Source organism: Babylonia areolata, chromosome 24 (genome assembly GCF_041734735.1).
Source record: "Babylonia areolata isolate BAREFJ2019XMU chromosome 24, ASM4173473v1, whole genome shotgun sequence".
NCBI lineage: Eukaryota > Metazoa > Mollusca > Gastropoda > Neogastropoda > Buccinidae > Babylonia > Babylonia areolata.
In genome coordinates, this window is record NC_134899.1 from 5,920,837 (window position 1) to 5,945,148 (window position 24,312).

General features: G+C 41.5%; 1 protein-coding gene across 6 annotated transcripts in view; it reads right to left on the minus strand.

Moving 5' to 3' along the window:
- Nucleotides 1-24,312, minus strand: part of LOC143299059 (protein furry-like) — a 119,819-nt gene that overhangs the window by 22,582 nt on the left and 72,925 nt on the right. For 2 of the 6 annotated variants that reach the window (XM_076612153.1, XM_076612154.1), the window contains 9 exons: nt 23,100-23,280; nt 21,153-21,355; nt 20,383-20,457; nt 16,234-16,251; nt 15,297-15,320; nt 9,473-9,563; nt 7,938-8,032; nt 4,686-4,703; nt 6-200 (listed from right to left, as the gene is read on the minus strand). In XM_076612153.1, coding sequence (XP_076468268.1) covers nt 6-200; nt 4,686-4,703; nt 7,938-8,032; nt 9,473-9,563; nt 15,297-15,320; nt 16,234-16,251; nt 20,383-20,457; nt 21,153-21,355; nt 23,100-23,280 — 900 coding nt within the window. The remainder of the gene's footprint in view (nt 1-5; nt 201-4,685; nt 4,704-7,937; nt 8,033-9,472; nt 9,564-15,296; nt 15,321-16,233; nt 16,252-20,382; nt 20,458-21,152; nt 21,356-23,099; nt 23,281-24,312) is intronic. The other 4 variants (XM_076612157.1, XM_076612156.1, XM_076612159.1 and 1 more) reach the window with 4 other exon arrangements.

The following is a 24,312-nucleotide window of genomic DNA, read 5'->3' on the forward strand; positions in this document are numbered from 1 at the left end:
CTGACCTCATCGTCGGAGAAGTCCCCCTTGTTGGTGGGGCTGTCGTCGTCAGGGGATATGGTGATCTCCGTCAGGCTGGGCGAGCCAATCAGCTTGAGGTCGGGCACGGAGCCAAAGTTGCGGCGCTGACTGGGGGTGGGGGAGTCCTCCAGGTTCAGGGACTGGCGGCGGTCCACCAGCTGGGAGAAGTAGTCCTCGTTCTGACAGACAGCAAGACAACCAACGCCGGTCACAGCTCTGCCCATCACCACGCCACTATGCAGGGCAGCACCGACACTGAATGGATCAACTGGCTATCGTTAACTCTTCAGCCTCAAGCTGAACAATGTCAAGCATTGGACATACGGTTCATGACTAGGTCTTTCACACATATACGTATGATTTTTAACAAAAGCAAATGTTTTGTCTCCAGAACAGGAATCGAAAGCATCAATGACAATTCGATCTTAGATCTTTGAGTTGAATCAGTTAATCTGTTCAAAACAATCTGTATGTGTAAAGCAAGGTGGATGCTTACAATCTGGTGACCCATGTAAGATTCCAAACTGTTTGTCTTCATTTCAAATGCAAGTGGCTGTGTACTGTAGAGTAAAAGAAAAACGAGAAGTTTGACAAAGACAGCCAGCTAGCTCAAGAGACTAGCAAGCAAGCAAGCAGACAAACGTAGAGACAGAAACAGTTTAATGTCAGCCACTCAATTACTTGTATTCTGCTGCTCACAAAAACACTGAATATGTACAGCTACAACATGAAGAGACAGAGACAGTGGAAGGACTGCGTCAAGGAGAATGCAACACCTTAACCCCTTCACTACTACTCCTTGGTGAAATGAGGTCAGTGTGCCATCTGTTTCAAGTGCAGTGACTACTTTTTGTGTATCTGTCAGTGCTGCAGTTGATTCTGTTGATCAAAAGTAATGCAGTTCCACTCAGCCGCCCAAGGTCAAGTGGGAGGGACGCACAACTGATAATGTTTCTGATTATATGATATGATATGATGTGTGTGTGTGTGTGTGACTGTGTGTGTCTGTGAGTGTGAGTGTGTATGCGTCTGCGTGAGTCTATGCCTGTGTCTCTGTGTGTGTGCATGAGTGTGTGCACACATGTGCGTGTTGTTAGTAAAACTCAGCACTATTTGACAATACAAACTGGGATGAAAATAATGTATGCACATGCATGTGTATGTGCATGCATGAGTGCGTGTGCATGAATGTGTGTGTGCGTGTATGTGATGTGATGTGTCTGTGTAAATGTGTGTGTGTGTGTGTGTGGTCATACATGTGTGCACCACTGCATGGTAAATAAATAAATGCCTGACCAACAATCTATTACTTGATGTGTAAATTGACAGAGACAGTGACAGAAACAAATTAGACAGAGACAGATAGCTTTAAAGAGTCAAATCACTATGTCTATGAACTGATGGACAGGGAGACATACAGACAGCAAAAGGCAGATACAATCAGAAATAGACATTTAAAGCAGTCAATAGATATGCTGGTAGAGACAGATCAGTAGACAAATAGATCAATCAATAGACAGAAAGAGACTTACAGATATATCTAGAGACAAATAACACACACACACACACACACACACACACACACACACACACATATACAGTTCTTAGTCTTGCTTGTGTTAGTGAGATTGCAACCAACTGAAAATAGTTTTCTTGTGTTATACCATACCATCTATCATGATTCATTCCCATCAAAATTAACACAAAGAACATAATTACAACTGCACTTTGTCTGAAAAGATATATATCATACCAACAAAAATCAAGAGTACAAGATATGCATTCCAACATGCAAATCTTATCAAAATGTTTTCTAACTCTTGTGTGTTAAGTAAGTAAGATATTAATCCAGCTGCAGTTTATGACTGCACACACTGTAAGCTGCAAATCAAGGGTAGCAAATTCAGCAGCCCCCAACAAGGGCTGCCTGCACTGAGCAATTTAACTCATTCAGCTATGAGCACTAAGAGGGTTAGCAACAAGCAGTTTAATCAATTAAGCCCTCAGCCCTAAATGACTTGCAACAAGCAGTTTAACTCATTAAACCCTTGGTACAAACTAGACTTGCAATGAACTGTTTAACCCACTAAGCCCTTGGCACAAACTAGACTTGCAATGAATTGTTTAACCCACTAAGCCCTTGGCACAAACTAGATTTGCAATGAGCAGTTTAACCCACTAAGCCCTTGGCACAAACTAGATTTGCAATGAGCAGTTTAACCCACTAAGCCCTTGGCACAAACTAGACTTGCAATGAGCAGTTTAACTCATTAAGCCCTTGGAACAAAGTAGACTTGCAATGTACAGTTTACCCCACTAATCCCAAAACACATACTGTTCTTGCACTGAGCAAATGAACTAATCAATTAAACCATAAGCACAAACTCATTTTGCCCCAAGTACTAACTGATTAGATACTGAGCAAAAACTCACTGAGCCCTGAGCACTAACTGGAAGCAGCATACAAAACATTGCTTTGTGCATTGTTGATTGCTGATAAATAATACAGACAGACAGATATAATAAAAGATAGATACCAACAATCAACTGTGATGAAAAGATGTTGTCACACTGATATGTGTTTTTCCATACTTATCTTATTTTTCCCAAATATCATTGTCTCCACCTAATAAACAATACTGCCAGGTAAGGTAAGCCTGTTCACACAACTGACAAAGTGGATAACACATATACATCACCGTGGAGGGTTAGAACATACTGACTGGGTGACGTTGATACAGATAAATTGCTAGACTGACATGACTAGGTGATATGATAACACCATATAACAGACTGACATGACTGAACAGACAGCATTGAAGTTATAGCTGATACTGTCTGGTCAGGGCTGCATGAGTTAAAGACAAAAATCAAGCCATACTAACATCATCATTTTCTGGTGATTTTACTGCCAACATCTTTTTGCATAATATATAAAATTCCACAGCGAACCAATCTGATTCGAATCAGATAAAAGAAGAAAATCAACTCATTTCTTCTCATAGTAAAGTTTGAAGAGCAAAGTGAATAAGAATTCGTCCATCAAAGATTGCTAATTTCTATGTCCCTAAAAAATTCAACATTTTCACCACCCATCCCTCAGAGAAAAAGGTGATAAAGATGGACACACTCAGTCATGCTAAGACTTCTTGATCCATTTTATAAAACACAATGCAGAAAAAAAAAAAAAAGATTGCCAGCAAAGCCCTGTGTGAATCTGAATCACATTTTCCCTCACATTCAAATATATAATGCAAGAAAGAAAAGAAAAGAATGAAAAAATTGAAAAATGACCTTCCATAGGTGTGTGTGTGTGTGTGTGTGTGTGTGTGTGTGTGTGTGAAATGGGAGACAGACAAATGAAATGGGAGACAGACAAATGACTTTCCACATGGGTGTTGCCAGGTGCTGAAACCCACCCCCACCATTTCAGGAAATGCTTTCACTGTCATTGTTTTGCTTTCCTCTAACATGGGTGCAGGCCATGTATTGAGCACTGCCAGGGGCAGGACACAGGTGTGGGTGTGCACAACACAAGATGGGCAGAGCAACAATGACAACAGGAAGAGTTAAAACGCTACATTAGAGGGCAAGGGAAACACCATCTACAGGAACGCTACTGTTAGTCACTGTGTGTGTGTGTGTGTGTGTGTGTGTGTGCTTACTGCCCTGATGTTAGTCAGTTAGTTACAAAGGGAGTGGTATGGGGAGGGTTAACCATCACCTTCACAACATCCATCCAACCATCATGGATACAAATCCCTACCTAAAAAAAAAACCTAATAAAAACAAACAAACAAAAACAACAAAAACCCAAACAAATATCTACCGTTACACGTAAAACAAGGGCAACAGAAAACATGGACAGACAACGTAAGGTTATTCTTCTTTAAAAAAAAAAAAAAAAAAAAAAAAGAAAAAGACCAAAAAAGGTATGCCACTGAAACAGCAGGCTTTTTTCTACAGTGAAGTGAATCCCTTACAAAGGAACGGGTGGAAAGAATGAGTGACAGGAGTAGGGGTTGAAGAACAACTGGTGAGATGGGGGAGGGAAAGGAAGAGGGAAGTGGGGAGTGGGGAGGTGGGGAAGGGTAGTCAGAGCACACCACACCAAGAGAGAAAAAAAAAAAGCACACACACACACAAAAAAACCCAACCACACCGAGATAAAAACCCAAACACTATAAAATACATTTTATGAAAGCAGCGGCATGTCAGGCTGAAAACAAGCCAAAAAAAAAACCCAGCAAAAAACCAAAACAAAACAAAAACAACAACAACAACAATTAAACAAAACAGTTGTTTAAAAGAAGGAAAACTGGACAGGGAGGGGAGGGGGGAGGGGGGAGGGAAGGAGAAAATGATCATCACACGCACAAACACACCAACTCTCTACAAAACAGAATGAGTCATCGGACGAACAAAACGCAAATAATACTTCAAAACAAAACAAAATGAAACAAAGGCAAAAAGACTGACGGCCACATTGCAAGAGTAACTATAACAGGTAAAGCAGGGTGGGTAGTGTGTATGGCTAGAGGTCAACATGGGCCCAGTGGTCCATCTACAGGGCAGGACAGTGCTGGTACAGGGGGCCACGCCACACCACAGCTACATCCCTCTGCAATTAAACACCCTTCAGTACCCTGGCTACTGACACCTACCAAAGTCCATGTGGATATCTGCAGAAATAATTTCAAGTTGTTTGAAAAAAAAAAGAAAAAAAAAAAAGAAGACAACAGCCATAGTTTAAGAATCTTTTTTTTTTCTTTCTGTTTTTCTTCTTTTTTCATTTATATATTATCTTATCATACTCTGCTATGATATCAAAGCTCTAAAAAGTCTCCTCATGACACAACCTACTGTTTTTCCATTCATCCAAACTGGCAACAGTCTTCTTATACTGAATATATCTGTGACAAGATTTTCTTTGCTTTAAAAGAAGAAGAAAAAAAAGAACAAATAAATCACAAAATAAACTAGATTTAATTTCTGTGATGTTGATGGAAGATACAGGTGGTTATATTTTTTTAATCTCTGACAGCCAAAGATTCAGAAACTATGGAAAAATAAAATATGCACTGAAACTCAAGGCGTGAAGAGAGGATGGTACAGCAGTATATGATCATACGTGAGGGTTCCAGTCTATGGCCCCAGCTTTGGTACAGTGTGTACAAAACAGAACTAAGACAAAGAAATTATAATGAGAACAGATAAGAAAAAAAAAAAGAAAAAAAAAAGTTGGTCAAAGCTACATTTACAACACTTGCCATTCAAGCACACTGCGTACTTTTAGCAGTGAATGTGTTGCTCTCCCACAGGTGTGTAAACTCTAAATGCACACACTGCCACTTTCCCTGAGTGACTCTACCAAATGGTATTACTGTCTGCAGATACTGTGAAACACCTGGCAGATCTACTCAATGAAGCTCCAGTAAGGTCTTTCGCTTCCAGGCTTCTGGTCACAAGATTTTAAAAACTTTTCCAAAAGTCTTTAAAACATCAAAAGCAACACACACACACACACACACACACACACACACACACACACACACACACACACACAGCACTGCACTGGAAACCCATATCAAAGGCATGTTTTAAGTGCTGACTCATGCTCTCTGAACTGTTATCTGTTATACAGGAGAGAACTGCGAGTTCAATAGGAAAGATCCCTTTGGGATTCAGGTTTTTGAAATAATTATTTTACTTATTAAGTCTAAAAAGGCAGAACATTTTGTTGCTCTTTTTTTGTATCACTGACAGAAATAACATATCAATCATGTTTCAATAACATACAGCGAACATTAAAAACTGCTACAAACCTGTATCATTTCTAAAAGAAGGAATGTGGCCGAAAGGTTAAGATGCTTATCTGTCACACAGTGATCATGAGGGCCTGGGTTTGAGTCCCATTCTCACCCTCTTTCCCCAAGTTTGACTGGAAAATCAAACTGAGCGTCTTGTCATTCAGATGAGACAATAAACAAAGGTCCCGTGTGCAGCATGTGCTTGGTGCACTGAAAAAGAACGCTTGGCAGCCAAAGTGTTGTCCCATGGCAAAATTCTACAGAAGAAATCCCCTCTGATGTGTACACAAATATACATACAAACACTCGTTTGACTAAGCTCATTGGATTATGCTGCTGGTCAGGCATCTGCCTAGCAGATGTGGTGCAGCATATATGGATATGTCCAAACGCAGTGACGCCTCCTTGAGGAACTGAAACTGAAAATATTTTCTTTTCAAGGCATGAAAAAGAGAGCATGTCCTTTTTTTTTACTTGAAAAAACCAACAAACGTGTATGAACCCCATTTTCATTACAATCACCAAAAGATAAATCCCTCCCTCTCTCATCCATGTATTAACATACATTCACCTCTATCTCTTCCACATAATAATATCCATCTCTCCCCAATAACTTATCCCCCACCAAACCCCCACTCATTCTCTTTCTTTCTCTTTCTCTCTCACATATATACACACACATATGCCAAGAACATGCATATACACAAAAACACACACTGACACATACTCATCAAACAGTTCCTCTACTGGAACCTGTTTCCTGTTCATCACCACATGCCACAGTGTACACTCTCTTTCAATTCTACACTCATGCACATGCATGCACACACATGTGCACACACACACACACACACACACACACACAGTTGCACACTCAGTTACTTTCTCAGTCACACACACAGACACAGACACACACACACAGTTGCACACTCACTCACTTTCTCAGTCACACACACACACACACACACACATACGCACACATACACACACACACACACAAACATACATGCGCGCACACACACACACACACACACACACACACACACACACATACTCATGCCAGTTTACACAATGGTAATCAAATACAGCATCCTCAGCTCTGTTCAAATGATTATTCATGAGATACCAAGACAGGTCATCCACTGCCCACTGTTGTACAAATAATTAATATTGGAGGATTGGAGGTAAGCCATATACACAAATAAAACATATTCCGTCACAAAAAAAAAAAGCACCAAAATCTGATTTCTAGTGCCAAGTCATTAATTTGGGGGGTGGAAACAAAGCACAAAGAGAAAAATCATGATTTTTAAAACAAAATCGTGTGTATTTTTGTGCTGTCAAACTAAGTGAAAACACAGCAGATTTTTTGTGCTGTAATGTAAAATAAAAACACAGCCGGCAGAGCAAAAATCTTCTCTGTGCCACAAAACCACTTACATTGTTTTTTTGTTTTCATTTTAAATAAAAACAGGGTGAAGAGTAAAGCAATTTTTTCTTTTCTTTTCTTTTTTTTTTTTTTTTTTTTTTTTTTTTTGTTTTTTTTGGATAGAGTAGATCATGAACAAATCTTTGATTGGAGTAATAATGCACGGTGAACTAAAATTTTGACTGGAGTAACTGATAATCAACCAAATTTTGACGTGAGAATCAATTATGAATAAACAATTACCCATAGTGCTAAATAATCAACATTTTTGACTAGAGTAATAGATGATCAACTAACTTACTAAATACTAGATTTGGACTAAAATATTAAAGATTCCACTAAATTTTGACCAAAGCACTGAACAAATAATCCACTTTTTTTTCTTCTTTTTTTTAACTTGAAAAAAAAAAAAAGTCACTGAACACACTTTGCCCCATGGGAGATAACTAGCAATGACTTATCATATTTATCTGACCTGAGTTACTGAAAGAATAAAACTTAGCTATGTGAACATAAGATGCGGCTACATGTGTACGGGCTGACTAATGTTATCATACAGGACAGGAAGGTACTATGCCCAACAGAGGATTACAAAAATGTGGAAAAAAATAAACAAACTATGGCCACTCCCACAGCACACACACACACACACACACACACACACACACACACGTCACCTCTGACTCCTCGTTCAGCTCGTTGTCCAGGAAGTCGAATCCCTTGAAGGTGACGATCAGCTCATTGCCACTGCTGTCGTTCATCAAGGTATCGTCTGCAACACATCATGCTTTCATGACGGCATTAGGTCACTGGGCACTCCACAGCAGACAGGCATAGGGTCTCACTGATGGGGGGGGGGGGGTCGCAGTAAAATGGGTGTGTGTGTCATCTGCATCCCTGCCATGTGTGTGTGTTTGTCATCTGCATCCCTGCCGTGAGTGTGTTTGTCATCTGCATCCCTGCCATGAGTGTGTGTGTGTCATCTGCTTCCCTGCCATGAGTGTGTGTGTGTCATCTGCATCCCTGCCATGAGTGTGTGTGTGTCATCTGCTTCCCTGCCATGAGTGTGTGTGTGTCATCTGCATCCCTGCCATGAGTGTGTGTGTCATTTGCATCCCTGTTTTGTGTGTGTGTGTGTGTGTGTGTGTGTGTGTGTGTGTGTGTGTGTGTGTGTGTGTGTGTGTGTATGTGTGTGTGTGTGTGTGTGATTTGCACTCCTGTCATGAGTGTGTAATCTGCATCCCTGTCATGAGTGTGTGTTTGTCATCTGCATCCCTGTCATGAGTGTGTTTGTCATCTGCATCCCTGTCATGAGTGTGTGTGTGTCTGTGTGCGCGCATCTGTTTGTGTGTGCGTGCGTGTGTGTGTGATCTGCATCCCTGTCATGAGTGTGTGCGTGCGTGGGTTTGTGTGTGTGTGTGTGTGTGTGTGTGTGTGTGTGTGTGTGTGTGTGAGATCTGTATCCCTGTCATGAGCGTGTGTGTGTGTGTGTGTGTGTGTGTGTGTGTGTGTGTGTGTGTGTGTGTGATCTGCATCCCTGCCAAACCATGTATCTGTTGACGCAAGAAAGTAAATAGCTTTCGCATGATCACAGCGGCTTCCAAATACTAAAGGTAGAAGAATCGTCTGTGCATGAAATATGTTATTTTTATGATTGACAACACATGCTCTCTTACATACACCCATGCCCAGGCCTGTTCTCTCATGGTTCAAGCACCAGACGTGCACACAGAACTTCCAGCGTGAGAGTCACTGCCATCAGTCCGTATGGGAACAATACTCAAACTGCTAGAGCAACATACGCCCACCCTGAGAATCCTTGAGAACTTTGGTTCAAATCTAGGCAGCACCATTGTGCATTGAATCAGTGTGAACAAACCACCACTACAGCATTCAGTTTCTGTATGATAGACTTTGACCATCAGAGTAACAGAGGAGGGAACTGCTCTTCTGGCTCTCTGAGCTTAAGTTTTATCATGGTGCAGTCTCTTGTGCAAGTTACATCCCAACTCTCTTGGCCGAGAGGGCTTTAGGGCAGGCAACACTGGGATGGTCCCCTATGGCTAACAAGCCCCAAAGGCTGCAGCACTGAGAGCCAGTGCAATCTTGCCACCTAGTTTGAGAGTCATAGTCTGGAACAAAAGACTAAACTGCCATCTGAGGGCAAAAACCAGCACTGCAGCCTTCAGCCATGGTGTGGCGGCAGACTTACTGGAAGAGGCATCAGGCAGCGAGGTCTCCTCGCCACTGGATCCCACACTCTGCTGGTGGTCCAGGGTGTCGCTGGATTGGCTGAAAATCACCTGCAACACACCGTCACCATGACAACGTCAGCCATCATCAGTATGACAACCATCCTCAATCTGCTATCTTCCCATGCGTTTTCTCCTCCTCCTTCTGTCTGGCACACAGTTGTTTCTAGGTACCGAGGGTGCTTCACTTTATCTTCTGTCTGGCACACAGTTGTTTCTAGGTACTGAGGGTGCTTCACTTTATCTTCTGTCTGGCACACAGTTGTTTCTAGGTACCTGAGGGTGCTTCACTTTATCTTCTGTCTGGCACACAGTTGTTTCTAGGTACTGAGGGTGTTTCACTTTATCTTCTGTCTGGCATACAGTTGTTTCTAGGTACTGAGGGTGTTTCACTTTATCTTCTGTCTGGCACACAGTTGTTTCTAGGTACTAAGGGTGCTTCACTTTATCTTCTGTCTGGCATACAGTTGTTTCTAGGTACTGAGGGTGTTTCACTTTATCTTCTGTCTGATACATACAGTTGTTTCTAGGTACTAAGGGTGCTTCACTTTATCTTCTGTCTGGCATACAGTTGTTTCTAGGTACTAAGGGTGTTTCACTTTATCTTCTGTCTGGCATACAGTTGTTTCTAGGTACTGAGAGTGCTTCACTTTATCTTCTGTCTGGCATACAGTTGTTTCTAGGTACTAAGGGTGCTTCACTTTATCTTCTGTCTGGCATACAGTTGTTTCTAGGTACTGAGAGTGCTTCACTTTATCTTCTGTCTGGCATACAGTTGTTTCTAGGTACTAAGGGTGTTTCACTTTATCTTCTGTCTGGCATACAGTTGTTTCTAGGTACTGAGAGTGCTTCACTTTATCTTCTGTCTGGCATACAGTTGTTTCTAGGTACTAAGGGTGTTTCACTTTATCTTCTGTCTGGCATACAGTTGTTTCTAGGTACTAAGGGTGTTTCACTTTATCTTCTGTCTGGCATCCAGTTGTTTCTAGGTAATGAGGGTGCTTCACTTTATCTTCGTGTGTGTGTGTGTGTGTGCGTGTGTGTGTGTGTGTGTGTGTGTGTGTGTGTGTGCGCGCGTGCGCACATACTTATGTGTATCTGAAAGTGTGCACAGATAGACTGAGCCAGAGGAACTGTAAAAGGCTGATAGATAAACAGAGATCAAAGACTCAAGATAGAGCAGAAAGCAGCACCAAGCAGCTGTTATAACCATTTTAACTCTAATACTACCTGCACACATACTGTATAACAGAAAAAGGTCTTTTTTACATCCACTCCTGCCAAATGTTCTGAGCCACATTCCCACCACCTGCCTCATCTTCCTATCACTGAGGGCTGACCAGAACCAGTCATCTAACTGCCCGCCCAGCCCTTCAGAAGGAGCCTTTACATTCACACAAACCACAGAACCTGTCATCTAACTGCCCAGCCCTTCAGAAGGAGCCTTTACATTCACACAAACCACAGAACCAGTCATCTAACTGCCCAGCCCTTCAGAAGGGGCCTTTACATTCACACAAACCACATAACCAGTCATCTAACTGCCCAGCCCTTCAGAAGGAGCCTTTACATTCACACAAACCACAGAACCAGTCATCTAACTTCCCAGCCCTTCAGAAGGGGCCTTTACATTCACACAAACCACGAAACAGGCATCTAACTTCCCAGCCCTTCAGAAGGGGCCTTTACATTCACACAAACCACAGAACCAGTCATCTAACTTCCCAGCCCTTCAGAAGGGGCCTTTACATTTACACAAACCACATAACCAGTCATCTGACTGCCCAGCCCTTCAGAAGGAGCCTTTACATTCACACAAACCACAGAACCAGTCATCTAACTTCCCAGCCCTTCAGAAGGGGCCTTTACATTCACACAAACCACGAAACAGGCATCTAACTTCCCAGCCCTTCAGAAGGGGCCTTTACATTCACACAAACCACAGAACCAGTCATCTAACTTCCCAGCCCTTCAGAAGGGGCCTTTACATTTACACAAACCACATAACCAGTCATCTGACTGCCCAGCCCTTCAGAAGGAGCCTTTACATTCACACAAACCACATAACCAGTCATCTAACTGCCCAGTCCTTCAGAAGGAGTCTTTACATTCACACAAACCACAGAACCAGTCATCTAACTTCCCAGCCCTTCAGAAGGGGCCTTTACATTCACACAAACCACAGAACCAGTCATCTAACTGCCCAGTCCTTCAGAAGGGGCCTTTACATTCACACAAACCACAGAACCAGTCATCTGACTGCCCAGCCCTTCAGAAGGGGCCTTTACATTCACACAAATCAGTGCCACAAACAAAAGAAAAACTGGAGTGGATCATTCTCTTCAGCAAATCATTGTGCTCTCAAGTCTCCACTCACACACATGCATATGACCATGCAAATCATCAAACTAATAAAGATTTTTAAAATCCCATTTCATAAATCCAGAAACAAAATCTAAGAGGAAGATAAGGGGTTGGGGAGAATGAGCAGGGGGGAAGATAGGGGGTGGAGGGGGGGAGAGATAAAACAGGAAGAGAAAATCAATTCAATGCATGTTACTGAAAGCTGCCACAAATCCTCCACCAATGAGATCTCTTGTTCTCTCAGACTCCTCCCAGACAGCAACAGGGAACATGATGTAAACCACAACAGGAAGGCACAGGGAATGTTGCTTTAAAAAGTTAAAAAGAGAACTACAGATTTCTGAAATTTACATCACAAAGCCTATGAGAAGAATAGGAAGGAAGGCATTACACAAAAATCTGCATTACATATCTCATTATTAGACTAAGTACACAGTATACATAATGTGCTGGTATCTGTTTATCAGATAATGTTAGTGGTGTGTACGAAAGAATTATCATAACTCTGAATATTATTTTTGGACACTGATATTTGAATAATTAATACACTGAATACATTTGGGACACACGACCCATACACATCAAAAAGTATCATGTAAGAGAAATCTGACAATAAATGGGCATGTCAATAATGGTCATACATAACATATATCATTCCTTCAGTACTACCCAACAGACTAGTCGCGGAAAATAACAAAAACGTCAAACTTCTAATTATACTGCTACACTTTAGATCCATACAGTTATGATAACTCATACTTTCAGATATCTAGATGATAAAATTTATAATTATACCGATATTGCAAACCGGTATTAGTAAAGTAGATCCATCTTCTGGCAAAAAGGTGCACATCATTTCCCCTGAATCACTTGACAGATCTTCATCATCATCAGCATCAGCTGATTTATTTTTATTTCAGCTTTCTGTTTCAGTTTGAGCCCCTCCTCCACCTGCTGGGTTTGCTAATCCCAGTTACAGACCAACAGCTCTGCAGGCAGAATGCCTTCACTTGTCCAGGTTGCCTGGTTTTAACATAAACTCAACACTGTTGAAAAAAAAGGGAAAGACCGGAAAGGAGACAGAGAAAATTAAAAAAATATATATATTTAGGAGACAAAAAAATTTTTTTTTTTAATTTAAAAAAATGTTTAAAAAGAGAGAAAAAAAGTAAAGAAGTCAATTCTTCAAATGAATTTATTCTTTTTTCTCTCCAGCAGAATGACTCCAAAAGCTGATGAAATGTAAGTCAGTCAAGAGTATGCAATGTCTGTTGACGAACCCTACACGTATGTGTGAAAAAGCCAGTCACACCAACTGATGTGAATTCAGTCTGCACCCCTCAGTTACCGTCTTCTGCAGACTGCTGCACTCTTCATCCAGAAGGCATGAGTCTGATTCTTCATTGTCTGGACAGCAACTAACTCCACAAGGCCGGCTCTTTTACTACAGTGTTAAACTTCAGGCCAGTGAGAGCGGCAAAACAAGACCAGTGACAAAGAAAGACAGAGGTAGAAACCAACCACCACTCACATCTCTGGCTATGCTGTACACTAAAGTGACAGATGAAACTTAACCATAACCCAGTAATGCTCAATTTTCAACACTACTTTGCTACGTGTATGGACAGTGGGCTTCAAGAGATGTTCTGGAAAGCCCCTGCTTCAATGAAAGCAAGCAGTCAGTTGTTAAGCATACGACTGGTAATACATTTCTATAATATTCCTGTCTCATCACAGTTTCTCTGTGTGAAATCTGGACTGCTCTTCCAGAGGTCAGATTTTGCCAGTGTGCATTACCACCACGCCTTTTTTCTTCCATTTCTCTGTCTGCATGGGTGTTTATTTCCCTCTGGAAATGCTTGTTATTCTGTTCTACAGGGATTGATCCTTTGTTGCCATGAGTTCTTTCATGTGCATTAACTGCATGTTGCACACGAGACCTTGGTTGATTGTCTCATCTGAATGATTGTTCACCAAGTCAGGTTTGGATACTTCATCTTTCTCCTTCGAGGAAGAAAATGGTGGAGAGGTTGACTTTTCGTCTCACATACTGTACTTGAGCAGATTCACTGTTCTCACACACATGCATCCACTACTGCTTGACCTTTTTGTGCATATGTATCTACATAAGCACATACACGCACACATGCACATACACACACACAAACACACACATACACACGCACACACACACAGATAAACACACATAATTCTGTTTCTCCAAACTTAATAGCATGTACTAATACTATGCTCTCTTCAAATAACAAAACCTGCACTTTATTCTAACGAAGTAATTACAAAGTTCAGAACAAAATTAATGGGATATCCTAAATCCTCAACTCCTGACTAAACTCTCATGTATACAAAACTCATGAAAACATTTCATGTTGGTCCCAAATGACAATTAAAAGTCATACAAAATGAAAAAGTTGAAGCAGAAACAAACGATTAAATCAATCAAAAAAGTACAAAAGAACTGTGCCCAGTCCCCAGTGAAACCATCCTCAAGAAGTACATACATGAACACAAGTCACAACAAACCCAGCATCAGTTCCCACTGTTCCCTGGGAACAGTCAAATCAAGTCCCCCAAGGGAAGGCAGTAGAGATGCTACACACAAGTCCCACTTTGAAGGAAACCACGGAAAGTACTTACTGCATGCAGTACATACAGCGGCAGGGTACAGACAGATAAAGACTGGATACACTGCATGGTATATGTTTGGCTTCAGGGTAAACAAGCTGGATAAGAACAGTCATACAGCCAGCAGCAGCAGCAACAACTACATGTCAGAACGTTAAGCACTTGTTTACTATCATCACATCCATTCTTGTCCACAGTGTTTGATCATTCATGGCTATTTTGAAAATGAACAACAAAACAACAACAAAAACACATGCAGCAGATCAATTGCACAAGCGATTATGGTGATGAAGTTCGACTGCATATTTCAACATACTCGAATTCAGCCATGCTCAAATCTCAGTGGAAGTGAACTGTTAATTCACTTCATTAATTTTAAGGCAGTGGCAATGACATGGTCTACACAACAAGCTTGTGTTTATACAGTCACTGAGGACACAGAGTTACATGTGCATATGGGTATACAATGTACACATGATACAATTATCATACATTATGTAGTATTTCAAAAGATCTTTTCATAAAACTCCACAAATTCAATCACAGAGAGATTTTACTGATCAGCCAGAGAATATGTAATACTGTCTTTTTTTCTTTTTCTCAAGAACAGTCCTGACTGGCACATAATCTGATGATCACTGAAATCAGCTGATCCAAGATGTGACCATGCTATTTCACTTCACTGTCAGCAACAATCAGTCTTACCAACTCCTGGCTACGGGGTTATGGGTCCAGGAAAATAATATTCATAATACATGTATATGTGTGTATAATTACCTGCAACTGTTTTCCTCCAATCACCTGTTATTATTCAGTTTATAAATATAAACATAGATATGTTACTGACTATTATTATATATGTTACTGATATGTCACTGATATATTGAAGATTGTTGATAGCTTGTTTTCTTTTTTATTTCTACAAATACATAAGCAAAAAAAAAAACCAACAAAAAACAAACCCCAGACCAAAAAACAAAACAAAACAAACAAAAAAAACCCCCCCACCAAACAACCAAGAAACACCACCGCTATCAATTCATAAACTTAATCTTTTAACTTTTTGCCAATGAAACCATGGATCTGTTAAACAAATCTCTGTTTCTTCCCTGTATTGAATACTGCAATACATATTTGAACAAACTAGTAAAAATTCTGATACTGAAAAACCTAATGAAGACAGCAAGCCTAAGACCAATTCTGTCCCCCCCCCCCCCCCCCCCCCCACCCCCCTCCACTCCCAAAGAAATTTTTAACTCTGATTTCGCTTCAAAAGAGCTCACATAACGAACATACATGCTTCTGTTCTGAGCCATATCTTGCAAGTAAGAGCTACAATCACATAACTGTCCCAAACACAAACACAACAATACCCATTACTGCTACAGAGTTCAGAGAAAGAAGAGCGGATGCCTTGCGAAACAACTGCATCATAAAACCCAAATCATGACCGAAGCGTTGAACAGTCACAGACAGTAAGAAACCAACCGAATACACACACAAAAAACAACAACAAACAAAACCAAGTAACCAAACCAAACAACTCATCAAAACACAGGAGAACAGCCAACAAAAGAGAAGGGCGGTGTGTGAGAAAACAACACCAAAGGAAGGCAGCAGTATGGTTAAAAAAAAAAAAAAAAAAAAAAAAGAGTGGTAAAAGGGGGAAACTGGATTCCACTGCGCCAGCGAGGACACAGAGATGCCGGCTTACCTTGTTAATGATTGTGTCCTAGCAGAGGTAACCACACAGCGCCCATTAAAGACACACGCCACAACAAAAGCTCACGACACCTTCCTACACATTTCTACACCACACACACTGAAATGCTCACATACGCACTTACACACACACACACACACACCGGTGCAAAATGTGATGTGTCCATGTAACAACACAAAATATAAGTAAAAAAAAAAAAAAAAGAAAAAGAAAAAAAAAGTACAAGATATTAATCACTGAACAAAGTAAGGAGGAATTTTTGTTTAATGTCCCATCACACATATCGGTGATTGAAGACATTTTGTTAAAGTATTTATGAATACATTTGAGTATTATCGGTTAGAAGGGGTGGGAGATGTGAATGAATGGAGGGATGGGGGAAACTGGGCAAATGAGGGTGATATGCGGGTGAAATTTGAAAAAAAAAAAATCCAAACAGAATTGAACAATGTAAGTGTAGCCTGTCTTTCCCCTACCCCATCTCTCTCTCTTGTTTTTCTTTGTGCTCCTGACCTTACCACATCTCACTTTTAAGTGTTCAAATCTTCCTTTTGATAATTACTTTCATCTTTTTTTTAAGGAAGAGTGTGAACTTTGTTTACTTAATCTTTTTTTTTAAGGAAGAGTGTGAACTTTGTTTACTACTTTATATTTAGTAACTCTATCCATCTTCCTTTTGATAATTACTTTCATATTTTTTTAAGGACGAGTGTGAACTTTGTTTCTTACTTTACATATATTAACTCTATCTCTTCCCACACCCCACGCATTTTCCCCCCTTTTTTTTTCTTTTCTTTGCCCCCTCCCTGGTGAGGGCAGCATTGAAGAAAGCCAAATAAGCTTATGTTTAACCCTTATTAATTAAGAGTTTTGTCTTCCCTTGTCTTGTCTGGACCATCTGATCAAACAATTCTTATATATGCTGATATCCCACTTAAGAATCAAATTATACAAAAGCATTGATTTTGTTATTATTGTTGTTACCGTTGCTATTTATATACATCTGTATGGCATCACCTCCGCTGTTGTTGCTGCTGTTATCAAGACATCTGCATGCCATCAGCTCAGCTGTTGTTGTTGTTGTCGTCATTATTGTTGCTATTGTTGTTGTCATTTAGATACATCTGCATGGCATCAGCTGAGCTGTTGCTATTATTGTTGCTGCTGTTATCAAGATACGTCTGCATGGCATCAGCTGAGCTGTTGCTGTTATTGTTGCTGCTGTTATCAAGATACATCTGCATGGCATCAGCTGAGCTGTTGCTATTATTGTTGCTGCTGTTATCAAGATATGCCTGCATGGCATCAGCTGAGCTGTTGCTGTTGTTGTTGCTGCTGTTATCAAGATACGCCTGCATGGCATCAGCTGAGCTGTTGCTGTTGTTGTTGCTGCTGTTATCAAGATACGTCTGCATGGCATCAGTTCAGCTGTTGCTGCTGTTATCAAGATACGTCTGCATGGCATCAGTTCAGCTGTTGCTGTTGTTGTTGCTGCTGTTATCAAGATACGTCTGCATGGCATCAGCTGAGCCGTTGCTATTGCTGTTGCTGCTGTTATCAAGATACGTCTGCATGGCATCAGCTGAGCCGTTGCTATTGTTGTTGCTGCTGTTATCAAGATACGCCTGCACAGCATCAGCTGAGGCATGTACTGTTGTGTGCTTCATCAATGTGTTGTTGTGTCATGCTCTGTTATCTGTCCACCCAGGCCAGTCACCTGGAGGCTCTGTTTACACACCTCTGTCTTCTGCCCGCAGAGGGAGTGTCACGACTCTGCATTCCCTTTCTGCACTTCAACAGCTACTGTGTATGTGTGTGTGTGCATGTGTGAGAATTTGTGCTTGCATGTGTGTTTCTATTTCAAGGTGACGTCAGAGTGGGCAGACTCATCTTTACACACTACATCGCATCTGCTGTTAAAAAAAATAATAAAAAAATCAATCCAAAAGGTACCTAGCACAAAATGAGCAAAACACATCAACAAAGACCAACAAACCAGTGACCACTGTATCTAGAAACAAGCTGTCAAATACCCACAATCACAGTGCCAGACATTACATCACACTGACAAAAGCCATTCAAAACTGACAAAGAATGCAACGGGAGAAACCTAAAGCAACACAACTGTGACTAGAGAGTCATGAGGTTGGGGATATGGGGTAGGGGGCAGGTCAGCGAGACAAGATGGGAGGGAGAGGAGGGAGGGGGGTTCACTGTCTCCCCATCAATATTATTAACAGATTAGATAATCCACTGACCTAGTTTACATACCTCAATCTGTGGTACACCCCCTCATCCCCCCACCCCCCCACCCCCCCCACCCCCCCAAAAAAAAAATCAGCACCAAGGTAAAAGTTTACTTTCCATGCCATGCAAAGAGTAAAAACAGTTCCAAACTATTGTATAAAATTGCTAGGAATAAAAGAAAACTGGAATGTCATTATGCTCAAGAGCACACCACCATCCTCCCCACCGTTTTATATATATTTTTTTTATAAGTTTCAGTTTAAGTATCCTAAGGAGGCGTCACTGCGTTCAAACAAATCCATATATGCTACACCACATCTTCTAGGCAGATGCCTGACAGCTGCATAACCCAATGTACTATTCAGGCCTTGACTGCATGCATATGTATTCGTGTACCTATCAGAGTGGATTTCAACAGAATTTTGCCAGAGGACAACACTCTTGTTGTCATGGGTTCTTTTTCAGTGCACTAAGTACGAGCTGCAAAAGGACCTCGTTCTTTTTGTCTGACCCGAATGACTAGATGCTCAGTTAAAATTTTCCAGTCAAACTTAGAAGAAAGGACGAGACTGGGAATCAAACCCAGACCCTCACAGGCCCTGTATTGACAGATCAGCATCTTAACCATTCCGCCACCTTCCTCCACAGCAAATATCCAAATAAGAACTCTGAAGTGGAGAAGAGGCTGAACATGGGTCAGTCCATCCTACGAGACGGGACAAGTCCGTTCTGAATCAAAGCAGTGTTTCTTTGTTTACTTGTTTTCAACTCACTCAGTACGGCCAGTCCTCTCTTCTCCTCTACACAGACCCCTCGGATGTCCAGTGGGTGTCTGAATGACCCAACCTTTAGCTTCCGTCATCAGAATTGTGGTATCTTTGTCAACATTCACCTCTTCAGTATAAGAGCCTTCAGCTCGCAATATTTTGATGATGGTAACTGGGGTGAAACGCTGTTAACGTCGTCTCTTTCGCCGTTCGTATGGAGAGAGTTAAGGAGGGGAGAGAAAAGACGTGGGTTGGGGTGTGGAGGGGTGGGGAGGAGTGGAGGACTTATCATACTACAACACAAAACATGTCTGTGGGGTGAGGGAAAAGAGGTGGGGGTGTGGCTGGCTGGGGGCATTTATATACAACACACATTTCGTCTACCTGAAATTCCTATCATGCCTTTTCCCTCAACAAATCTATAAAAAGGAAAATTATTTTATATATATATATATATATAAAAAGAAGACAGACATGGAACTGACTGTGTGAATTATCCAATACAACCTATTCTGTTGTACAACTGAAAAGAAGGCATATCAGTGCCAATTTTGTTGTCGTTGTTCTTTAAAGGAAACACAACCAAAAAAAAAAAAAAAAAAAAAAAAAAAGAAAAGAAAAAGAATTATTAAAGAAATATGCACACAAAAATATACATAATGTAAATCCATAGATATAGAGGCAAGAACCACTGCAACACATTTACTCACTCACATACAGACACAAGGAAACAAGGAAAATATGCACACATACCACATGGTTTTTGTTGTTGTTTTTTTAAAGTTACACACGAAACACAAACATACTTGGAGTACCAGAAATGTGCTGTACACATAATATATGTAAAAATGCATTCATGCATATGTACACACACGCACACACACTATTTTTCTCACTAACACACACATGCTCACAAACACATACACACTCAAAAACATGCATACACACTAACACACAGATTCTTTCTCTGCCTCACACAAAAAATTCTCTCTCTCTCTGCCAAACACTCTCACTCTCTCACAACACTCACACAGATGTGAACATACATGTGCACACAAACACACACACTGTGAACACACACACACAACACACATGGAAGATGGAGGAGAAGAAGACTGACACATACCGACGGACTCTTGGGCAGTCCCACCCTCTGACCGAAGCAGGTCAGCAGGTTGACTAAACGTTCTCGTGTACGAGCCTACAACACACACACACACACACACACACAAAATAAGCACAATATCAAATGTTATTCATATGTGTGTAAGTTAAATGAAATATATTACATTTTCATGTGCCCCCACGGGATTTCCTGAAATAAACGCATCTTGTTTTGTCTTGTCTTGTCTTGTACCAAAGAAAACCCATGCTGCCTGTTTGAACACATACTACAAAACTTACCTGTGATATAAATACCTGGCTGCTTATTCTTGAACAGTTTCGCATGATTTCTCACCCAAAGTACATGTGTCCCAACCCCCCCATCCACCACTCAACCTTTCTTCTTCTGTCTTCATGGCCTGCAGCTCCAAGGTTCACTGGGAAACCAGTGGCTTTGTGTGTGACCATTTTTTATCTTGCCATGAAGGCAGCCATACTCCATTTTCAGAGATTTACATGCTGAGTATTTTCTTGTTTCCATAACCCACTAGATGCTGACATGATTTATAGAATCACTGACATGTGTATTTTATCTTCTGCATGTGTATTCAAGGGGGTTCAGGCACTAGCAGGTCTGCAAGCAAGCTGACCTGGGAGATTGGAAAAATCTCCACCATTAACCCACCAGATGTGCCAAAACCAGGGAACGAACTCAGAAAACCTGGGCGACAATTCAGCTCCCTGACCATTCGGCCCCCACCCCTGTCACGCCACCCCATGTTTGAACCTCACCTGTGACGCCTGAGGCCTCCTCCACAGGGAGTCAATGTCCTGATTATTGGACGGCTTGCGAGACAGAGACACTGCTGAGGCCACTGCTGTGACGGCTGCTGACTTTTCTTCTGCTGCCGAGTTCCTGGCTGACTCCGAGTTGAGGAACTTCAGTCCGATGATGGTGGTCTTGGTCATGTCCAGAGAGAAGTCCAGGGTGCGGCCTGATGACCACAACCATCACATTCAATGAGTGAAACATCCACATGAAAATTCTGGGTGTGGTCAATATGACTCGTTCATACACAAACATACACACACTCACATAAACACAAATATGCACCCATACACACACACACACACACAGAGAAGCGTACACAGACATTATATTCTGATACATGAATATGACCATGCAATGTATAACCCCCCTCACCCCCGCTCCCCACAGTGTCTATAACATACACACTCTTACACACACATAAAATTCCTAGTTAACACCCCAAAATAACAGCGACAAGCAATAAAAAAAGAATTAGCACACTGCTCAACCAATGAATGTTCAGGCATATACATGTAAACACATTTGTGGAGTGCACCCTGTCTGTGTTTCAGTAACTGCAGTCATCTTTTCTTCTGGTTATCTTCTCAATGTCTTTGATTTTTTTTCTTTGACCTGAGGGACCGATGCAAAAAATAGCTGGATTTTGCTTATTCCACTTCCCTCATTAACTCACTCGCTGCCATTGTCCGCATATGCGGACATCGTCGGAGAAAGCGTTGGATGCCAATGTCCGCATATGCGGACTTGGATTTTACAAAGTCGTGCTGTCGGAGTGACGCGTCGGATGCGAAAATCAAAAGCAGATGTGATATCTTACGTCACCTCTGGTCAGCTTTTCATTCACACACGCTGCGTGTGTGTCGCGATAAGCTCAACCGCAGTTGATAACAAAGCGTGCCCCCTGTCAGCTTTGTAAGTTGTTTGACAAGATGGCGTCACGGCGAAGTGTTCGACACGGTCGGAGAGGTGAAATGTTACTCAGCGTCGAAGATGCTTTGGAAATGATCCAAACTGAAGGCTCTGATGTCGAAGGAGATCATGTTGATTCTTCGGACAGTGAATTTGAACCAGATCCCGATGAACTAGAAGTAGATTCGGCCGCTGAAGAGAGTGTTTACAATGGAGAAGAAAGTGAGGAATATGTGCCAGCAGATGAGACAGACACAGACGACGAAACCACTGAGGAAACGGACGATTTTGCAAGTGTTTTCACCAGTGATTGGACTGACAATTTTTCCTTTTTCCCTCTTGCACATCCCTTCACTGGCATACCAGGTTTGTCAGCTGACTGGCCAGTCAACACCCAGCCGGTTGAGTTTTTTTCTTTGTTCTTTGGTTTTCATTATGTAGAGACAATATTTTTTTTTGTATGTGTGAATTTCAACTTTCTTCACCACCTGTTCATACTTCATTGCATGCACTAGGTCTTCAGTTCCTCAAAGTGTTAGAATGTGATGTGAAACATGTTGGTGTACCTTTCTGATAGGTGCAAAAAGGCTAAAAAAAAATACACAAAATATGGAAACTGCGATCAACATCAAGATGGTGAGTAAATACTTTGATTTTTTGCACACATATGGAACAACATTCTTTGCATACATATACTAAATATCAATTGTCTGGGTGTTTATTTGTTTTTTTGACATTTTTTTCCCCATCCTATACAAACCCTGGGTTTTCAGGGATTGGCAAGGGCAAAAACTCTTGGCATGGAGTGAGTTAAAGAAAATTTATTCCCTCATTCTCTCTCTCTCTCTCATGCATGCACACATGCACACACAATGTACAAACACACACACACCACACACTCACACACACACACACCACACACACACACACACACACACACACACACTCCAATACCACTCACAAAGAACCAAACACACAACTCCCCCATGCCCACTCACCAGGCAGCTCTTTGTGCATGCGAGAGATGCACTCGGTCTCGGCAAAGGAGGTGTGTGGGAACATGGCCCCCAGTTCGGCAGCACTGCTGACCGTGGACGGCTGGGGGGGAGGGGCCGCCAGGGTGGAGGACCGGGTCACCGCCAGCTTGAGGATCTTCTGGGCTTCCTTCCAGTGCACACCCTGGTCAACGTGGAACAACACAAGTACAGCACTGGTCACTACATGGGGATACATTACAGTGGAACAACACAACAAGTACAGCACTGGTCACTACATGGGGATACATTACAGTGGAACAACACAACAAGTACAGCACTGGTCACTACATGGGGATACATTACGGTGGAACAACACAACAAGTACAGCACTGGTCACTACATGGGGATACATTACGGTGGAACAACACAACTAGTACAGCACTGGTCACTACATGGGGATACATTATGGTGGAACAATGCAACATATACAGCACTGGTCACTACATAGGGATACATTACAGTGGAACAACACAACATATACAGCACTGGTCACATCATGACAGGGATACATTGTCATGGAACAACACAAAAAGAACGGCATTGGTCACAACATGATGGGGATACATTATCATGGGATAACACAACAAGTACAATATTAGTTACAATATACAAGGATACATTATCGTGGAACAACGTAACAAGTACAGCAATGGTCACAACATGGGAGGGATACATTGTCATGGGATAACGCAACATGTACACCATTGGTTACAACATACAGGGATACATTATCATTGACCAAATATCCCATTTGCTATAACACACACACACACACACACACACACAATCTAAATAACTTTTATTGGAACAATCTGATCAAAACAGACATGCAATCAAAACTGCAAGGCATGCACTCATGTGGTGAGGACTCATGTCACTGAGCTGAATACCAGACATGATGAGAGCAAAGTCATCAACAGAATGGTCACAAACTCCACTCAGATCTTACCGCATTCAACATGCACATATACACACATGAAAGCACACACACACTCTCACACATATTCACATTATTCGTGCAAACAATGTTATACAAAACACTATCTGAAGGACACAAACAAATGTGTGTGCATAGCATTGCAATCGTAACGTGTACACACATACACAACACACATACACACAAACATACAAACACAAACACGTATGCAAGCTCACAAACGCATATATGCTTGCT